We start from the raw sequence: 8,268 nt of genomic DNA on the forward strand, positions 1-8,268 counted from the left end.
CGGGATAGGGGAGGACCCGGGGAGGGTCCCGCCGGGAGCGGGGCTGGGCGGGTCCCGGTCCCGGTCCGTGTGTTGGGTCCATTCCGGGATGGCTCGGGACCTCCCACCCTTGCACCCTGCACTCTCCTGGCGGCTTCCCCTCCTCCTGTCCCCAAAGCATCCCCTCAGTCACCTCCCGGGATCAGGGGGCACCTTCACCCCCTCCGTTCCCCTGAAAAGCGGGACTTGCTCAAAAGCCTCGAACACCCCAAAACCCAGGGCTCAGCTGTTGTCACCTCTGGTTTCAGAGCTCTCCTTCCCTCGTCTGGACTCGAAAGCTCACAGGATAACAAAGCCCAGTCCTCATGCTGCAGATTTTTGTTGCTCTCCCTCTGTTCCACTCTCGTGAGACCCCACCTGGAGTACTGAGTCCAGTTCTGGAGCCCCTTTTACAATAAAAACAGGGATTTGCTGGAGTGTGCCCAGAGAAGGGCCAGGGGGATGCTCAGAGGGCTGGAGCACCTCTCCTGTGAGGACAGACTGAGAGAATTGGGATTATTCAGATTGGAGAGGAGAAGGATCCAAGGAGAACTTATTGTGGCCTTCCAGTATCTGAAGGGGGCTACAAGAAATCCGGGGAGGGACTTTTTAGGGTGTGAGGTAGTGGTAGGAATGGATTAATGGGGACTTGGGAGAATGGATTAAAACTAGAGGTGGGTAGATTCATATTAGACATTAGGAAAAGGTTCTTCCCCATGAGGTCTTCTCACAGGTAATTAGCAACAGAAGAGAGAATGGCTTCAAGCTGCAACAGGGTAGGTTTGCACTGGATTTAGGAAAAAAAAGTCAGAGTGGTCCTGGGTAGACCTGATGTCTCTGCCAGCTGCCTGGGAACCCCCAGTGTTACAAAACCCAAATCCTAGTGCTTTGCTGGGAGTGTTTGAGGGCACAGGGAGCTGGGGCAGCTTCTGAAGGGCTCTGTGTCCTGCGGTGGCAATGTCACAGGGCTGTGAGTGTCCCCAGCCCTCCCAGACAGCTTGAATCTGAGCATCCATTAGAGACGTGAGAGGCTGTGGAATGGGTTTCATTGTAGGAGAAATTGGTCCATTCTCTCTCCATAGGAACATAAGAAGGGAGCCTGGGGGCGGGATGAAGTGTCCTGGGAGGCTTCACCGGCCAGTCCCGAGACTTCCATCCGCAGAGGCCAAACCAGACAGTTTCGCAGGCAGAAAAAGAAGACAGATGTGAAAAAGACAGGTCCTCGCTGCAGTGAATTACTCTGCTGCCCCCATCCCTGGGGAGAGCCGTAGATTCTCCTGCAAACCTGAGCTCACCTTTAGGGTATTTTGATGCAAGGCTTTAGCTGCGTGCTGGAAAATACGAACACGTTCACAGTCCTAGAGGACCCCCACTCCGAAGAAACCAGCCCCGCAGATCCTGCAGGGAGATGAGCCCCCCCCTGCTGCCGGCAGGGCTGAGCAAGAAGGAGAAGCACCCAGACACCCCTTTTGGGGTGCTCCGCCCGGCTCCCCCAGCCCATTCCCAGGGGGGTTGTAGCAAAGACATTTTACCCCTCCCTATTTACCACCCCCTCAGCCCGAGCCCCCCTGCCCGCCCTCCCGGTGCTGCTGGGCTGTGTTTATCTCGGTGGGGACCGGGGTCGCCGTCCCCTCCCCGGGGCCGCTCGGGGAGCGATACGCAGGGACGGGTGGGAGCCGCCTCCCCCCCGGAGCTCCCCCCCGGCTCCTCCAGCGGGAGGGAAAGCGCTGAGCCGAGCCGAACCGAGCCAAACCGAGCCGAGCCGCCGCGGGCTCCCCACCGCCCCGGAGGAGGTGAAGGACACCCGGCTCCCCTGCACCCCTCTCCCTCCGCACCCCTGGGGCTCACTTGCATCCTCCCGCGGACCCCCGGGGCTCCCCGTGCATCCTCCCTGCACCCCAATTCGTCTCTCCCTGCACCCCTTCCGCACGTCCCGCGCCCCCCCCCGGTGCTCTCTCCCTGCACCCCTTTTCCCCCACGTCCTCTTTGCTGCGCATCCCTGGGGGGCTCTCAGTGCACCCCTCGTCCCGGGCATCCCCGCTGTGCTCCTCCGTGTGCTCTCAGTGTCCCCCCCTTTTCCCCTGCACCCCCACACTGCTCTCTCCGGGCACCCCCAGTGCTGCTCACCCACCCCCATCCATCCCCACTCCCGGCCATGAACAGCTCGTTGGGGGGCTCTGAGGGGGGCTGGCAGCCCGAGGCAGTGATCATCCCACTGGTGTACCTCCTCATCTTCCTCGTGGGCACAGTGGGCAACTGCCTGGTCCTGGCCGTGCTGCTGCGCAACGGGCAGGTGAAGAACACCACCAACCTCTTCATCCTCAACCTGGGGGTGGCTGATCTCTGCTTCATCCTCTTCTGCGTCCCCTTCCAAGCCACCATCTACACCCTGGAGGGCTGGGTGTTTGGGCCCTTCATGTGCAAGGCTGTCCACTTCTTCATCTACCTCACCATGTACGCCAGCAGCTTCACCCTGGCCACCGTCTCCCTGGACAGGTAGGAAAGGGGATGGGGGTTGGGGGCTCCCTGTATCTGGAGGCAGCCCCTCTCTGGATCCTCTGCCAGGCAGGAGAGGGGACAGGGTCCCTTGGAGCCAAGCCTTGGTGGCTGTGACCTCCCAGGGGAATCCAGAAGGATTTCTCCATTCTTGGGTGTCAGGAAATACCCCCACCAAGGATGGGGTGCAGCAGAGGGATGGCTCAGGACCACGTCCCTAGTTCCTACCTGCAAGAGGCTTTAGATCCCCAAGCTGTAGGGCTGGGGTTTATCTGCAGACTCTGGCAGCTGAAGGGGGGAGGATAGAAAACCAGAGAGAAACAAAGTTCAGATCCTGTGCAGCCCTGGCTCTTCCCAGGATCCAGAGAGAGAGACCCTGCCCTCCAACCTGCCCACAGGAAAGCAGGTGAACCTCAAGGAGAAGACACTGGGATGTTTGAGCTGGGACACTGCTTTTCTCAGCCTCCCTTTGCATTAGCAAAAAGTCCCCTTGTGTCCCAGCAGTGTCCCTTGTCCCAGAGACCATCCCAGGCTGGGTTTTAGCCTGAAGTTCTGTAACAGCAGCCTGGGGGCTGTCTGTCCTCCTGCACTCCCCAGAGCTGGGGGGAAGAGAGGTGGCCAGCAAGTGGTGGGCTTGTACAAGCCCCGAGATCAGGGTGTAATTAAGGAATCAGCTAATTGCAAAACTGGGAAGGGTGAGGTGTTATCTCATGTGCCAGCACGAGGAATGTGGAGGCTGGGGATCCTGGGGACTTGCTCCTCCTGCCTTCATGTCCCCACTGCCACCATCGTGGCAGACAGACTGATGGTTGAGTGAGGATCTGCTGGATTAGGAAGAGGGACAGAAGGGGACTGTCCCCATCTTCCCCATCTGGGAGCCCAGCGGGTGATGGGACAGGGTTGGAGGAGAGGACCCTCCTTCCTCCACTATGACCCTTAGAAGCATCAGGGATTAATCTGTGGGACAAATTGCCCTGGAAAGCCCAGATCCATCACTTTTGCCCTTTCTCCACTCTGCTCCTGGAACAGCTCTCCCTGCCCTCCCCAGGCCTGTAACAGTGTCCCTCTCCCTTTCCTGGGCAGGTATTTGGCCATACGATACCCCCTGCACTCCAGGGAGCTGAGGACACCCAGGAACACCCTGGTGGCCATCTGTTTCATCTGGGGGCTGTCCTTCATCTTCTCAGGCCCTTACCTCAGCTACTACCAGCAGTTCCAGTTGGCCAACCTGACCGTCTGCCACCCCATCTGGGAGATCTCCCAGCGCAAGGTCATGGACATCTGCACCTTCATCTTCAGCTACCTCATCCCCGTGCTGATCCTCAGCCTCACCTACGTGCGGACCATTCGCTACCTGTGGAGATCCGTGGACCCTCTCCAAGACATCTCAGAGTCCAAGAAAGCCAAGAGGAAGGTCACCAGGATGATCATCATCGTGGCCGTGCTCTTCTGCCTCTCCTGGCTGCCCCATCACCTCCTCATCCTCTGCGTCTGGTTCGGGTACTTCCCCCTCAACCACGCTACCTACGTGCTCCGCATCCTCTCACACCTCATCTCCTACTCCAACTCCTGTGTCAACCCCATTGTCTACGCCCTGGTCTCCAAACATTTCCGCAAGGGCTTCAAGAAGATCTTCATCTGCCTCCTGAACAAGAAAGCAGCCAACAAAGTGCACGTGGCCCAAGTGACCAACACGGTCAGCCTGCTGGAGGCAGAGCTCAGCGAGGTGACCCAGCTCAGTGAGACCCTGGGCAGCCACTCCCCCCTCAGCTGCAAGGTCCCAAACCAGCCCTGGGGGGAAGCAGAGCAGGTGGGACACCGGCAGAAAGCAGATGGCTCCTTCATCACCTTCAACCTCACCTAGCAGAGCTTCTCCCCCCCCACCCCCAGGGCTTTGAAGTCTCCTGCAGTGTCAGAGTCCTGGGGATGGGCTACATTTTGCTTTGAAAATCAGCATCAAATCAGACCCTTTTTTCATTCAAATGTGTAACTGTTGAAGTGATGCTGATGGCTAGGGACTTGGGCCAGCCAAGGATCCAAGGGCAGGATTTGTCTTCACCCAGCACTTGAGAGATCAGTCCCAGATCAACTCTGATGTAATCACCTCTTCCTTTGGGTGGACTTACAACCTGTTGCATCTACACCTGGAGCTCCTGAAAGCTCTGATCCCTCCAAACAATGCAGTGTCTGTCTGGAGTGAGTGGGGTGAACTTTTAGAGACATTTTGGAAGCCTTGTTTCTTTTGTGTCCCAGGGCAACCCTGGCCACAGCCACACTGGCACATCCAGGAGAGGAGAAACCAGGAGACAAACCTTCCTGGTACAGATGGGGCCAGAAGGGCTTTCACATCTCCCTGGGGTTTGGGGAAGGTTTCTCCAAGATGGGACACAGCTGGAAGCAGCATCTGTAGCTGAGACAAGCACTGTAACCCTCATATAGGAAGTTGTGGTTCCAGGGCAAGTGGAGGGGTAGGATTTTAATGCCTTCAGACAGCTTGGGCACAGCTCAGCATCTCAGCCCAGGGAAGGTCCCTGCAGTGACCAGCAAAGTGGAGCACCAGCACTGGTGCCCTGTGGCCATGGGGTGATGCCAGCCAGCCAGGGCTGTCCAAGTGCTGGGGGACTCCAGTGAGCTGGAGCAGCCACAATAAAACCCTTCATCCTGCATTCTGTGTCCCACTCCCTTGAGACACCCTGCAGCCCACAGTGGAAGAGAGAGGTGCTGGGACCTGCTGGTATGAGGGAAGGTGCACACAGGGGGGGGATGGAGGATGGGGGTTATGCCCAAGAGGGGTCATCAAATGGCACAGTGCTCCTCTTAATGGACTCACCCACAAGAGACTGACACACAGATGTCACCTGTGATGCCCAGAGCTGTGCCCTGACAGGACCAAGCACCCATGAAGATCAGGTCTCTATACACTGCTGTTACAGAAGGGGTAAGCCTGCCTGTACACATTTCCCTCCTGGTGGATCCCCATGGCAGAGCTCCCCATGACCAGGACACATTGCAGGAGGCTGTTTCTATCCAGGACCCATGGCAACCCCCCCCTCCACACCACACTGCCCTGCACCCCTCCCCAGGAAGCTTCTGGCTGTCAAACAGTTCTTTTCCCCTGCTGTGTTATTAGAACCAGATCTTCCTGTCCCCACATAGGGGGCCATAAATCAGCCACTGCCTCCTACCAGTAACTCTTGTATTTAGCCCAGGACTACTCAGGGTGTAAGTCACAGAGAGTGCATGGATAAACAGCTGAGTTCTGTACATCTGCATTTCTCCCCCCTGCTCTGCCCTCCCCAGCCTGGGAGAACATTCAATCATCCACACAAACATGACTAAAAACATTCTTTTCCTCCTGTACTCATCCACCTCTGCTCTGAGAGCCACAGGATCTGGGTTCCCTCACACTGAAGTGTTAAAGCCCCTCTCCTGGACATGGTTACCACCCAAGGTAAGGACCTTGGGGATGGAAATGTTGTCCCACCTCCTCTGCTCTGCCCAAGGACAAGAATCCCTGTGCTGGCATGACTGGGGATGCAATGTCCCCTGTCCCCTCATATCATGGCAGAGGAGATGCTGACCCTGCTCCCCTCTATCTCACCCTGTTTTTCCTTCACATCCAGCTGGACCCACAGATCTCAACCTGAGATGGTGCAGGACATCATGGTGCCAGTCTCTGGGTCACACTGCAGGACACAGAGTCCAGCACTCACTTTCAAACCCCTCCACACAGGGCTGAGCTCCCAGAAAGGACAAGAGTTGCTCCTGAGTTCATCTTTTTATAGCATTCCCAAGAAAATAAAAATAACTGGCTGACAGATGTACCAGCAAGCCAGCAAACCCCAAGCCTTGCATTGTGCCCCCATGAGGGGGCTCAAAATTCACCCAGAAAGAGCCCTGTGGGGGAAAGAAGGAGATGGGCTGGTGCCCAGGGTATCTTGGGTCCCTGTGGGGTGAGAGCTGGGGTACCAGGGGAAGGACCTGCAAGGAGGAGCAGCCCCACAGAGCTGTACTTGCTGATGCTCACCAAGTCCCAGTACGTAGCAGCCAGCCACAGGGGACCCACAGGGAGCAGGGCCAGGCAGAAAGGGGGGGGCCCAACTGTGACCCAAACTCCTTGCCCAGCCCCAGGGAAGCTCCTGGTGCCACCCCTGAACTGGCCATGGGAAAACCTGGGGTCACAGCGTGGCCACCAACCTCTCAAGCTCCCAGTGCCAAGCTGTCCCCAGGCTGGATTCACCAGGAGCCAGAACAGAGTTGAGAGTGACAAACCCTGCAGGAGCCTTGGAGGAACAAAGTGGGAAGCAGAGGGGGCTCAGCTCCAGCCCTGGGGCAGTGCCAGCTGGGGTCCACGTCCCCTTCCCATGCTCTGAGCATCTCTCATGACTCCGTGCTGGGTTCTTAGGGGTGGGTGTGAAGTGCTCAACAAGGAGAGTGTCAGGAGGGTGCTTGGCTGCCATCATCACTCAATTAACGTGGTGCAGAGACATTCCTTACCATAAAAAGCCAAGGAGCACACGGAGCCATTCCCCAGCATCCAGCGTGACTTGGATGCTTGAGATCAACCCAAAGGGGCTGAGAGGCTCCCCCTGCTCCCACCCCACAGGAGGGGGGGCTCTGGATGAAGTGTGCTGCTCTGCTGCTGCTGCTCCCAAAGCAGGTCTGGCTGATGCAGCAGCTGCTCACCAGGGCAGGGAGCCCATCCACCTCCCCACATTCATCCCCTGTGCAAGGAAGGGGCAAGGGGTGTGGGAAAGGTTAGAGTGGGAGGCTGGATTTAGGGACAGGGCCCTGGTGTCTCAGTTTTCCTTTAGGTCAGTAAAAACTAGGGTCTTAGGCTCCCATACAGAGAGGAAGCCACCTCTTCCCCAGGTACTCACCAGCTCCTCCCTGTGGTGCAGCTGCCACTGAGCCAGGTTCTCAGCCTCTCATCCCTCTTTGTTCCCCAAGATGTGGCCAGGGAATCCTTCTGGCAGAAAACAACCCAGCCAGTTGCTGCTGCTGGTAACAGACCAGGAGGGAGTGGAACATTTTGCAGCTCATTCTCTGAATTCATCTCCCCTCTGAGCTGGACCAGCTCCATCACCTTCAGACAGCTTTCCTGTGGGCACAGGATGACAACAAAGCCCAGAAATGCCTCCCTCAGTGTAGGCCATGCAGAGGCATTCCCAACACCTCCAGAGAGCACGATGTGGTCCCATTCCACACCCTAAGGGACCTCACAGGTTTTCTTTGGGCTCTGTTTAGCACAAAAGCACCAGCACAGGGATGATACCACCTCCCCCAGCCAAGCTCAGTGGCTACAGAAAGGCTGTGGGCAAAGCTCTCCCCTTCCTTCCCCTGGCTTTGCCTGCAGCACTTCCAGATCAAACTCCTCACCCTGGCATTAAAATCTGTTTTACAGCCTCAGCCTGAGCACGATGAATTCCACAGTCTCTTGGAGAAAGAAATCCAGATCAGCTTTCTGCTGCTGTGGCAGAAACAGACCCAGAGAGACAGAATCCAGCTCCTTCTGGTGAGCATCAGTGTATCCAGCACCACACATAATTCAAGCCAGCAGCACTTTGCTTGTGCTTAAAAACACTGTGGAGTGCCTGGCAGCCTTCAGAGGCTCTTGGAGCTGGCAGAGAAAAAACTGGTTAGCACTGAAGTGTCATGATGGAGCTCCCTCTGTCAGGACTCCAGGCTGCCACCACCCTGTCTGCCATCACCTCATGCAGGACAGGGAGCCACTGCTGGGACACTCTGTGAAAC

General features: G+C 57.2%; 2 protein-coding genes across 2 annotated transcripts in view; both read left to right on the plus strand.

Moving 5' to 3' along the window:
• The first annotated feature begins 1,599 nt into the window (after positions 1–1,599).
• Positions 1,600–8,268, plus strand: part of UBALD2 (UBA like domain containing 2) — a 79,762-nt gene continuing 73,093 nt past the window's right edge. Inside the window, 1 exon segment of the mRNA XM_071763908.1 lies at positions 1,600–1,604. The gene's annotated coding sequence lies outside the window, so the exon portion shown is untranslated.
• Positions 1,630–5,180, plus strand: GALR2 (galanin receptor 2). Its single transcript, XM_071763907.1, has 2 exons — positions 1,630–2,514; positions 3,598–5,180. Exons 1-2 carry the CDS (start codon positions 2,174–2,176, stop codon positions 4,376–4,378), a joined length of 1,122 nt encoding a protein of 373 aa, XP_071620008.1. The 5' UTR covers positions 1,630–2,173; the 3' UTR covers positions 4,379–5,180.

Source organism: Heliangelus exortis, chromosome 20 (assembly GCF_036169615.1).
Source record: "Heliangelus exortis chromosome 20, bHelExo1.hap1, whole genome shotgun sequence".
NCBI classification, from domain to species: domain Eukaryota; kingdom Metazoa; phylum Chordata; class Aves; order Apodiformes; family Trochilidae; genus Heliangelus; species Heliangelus exortis.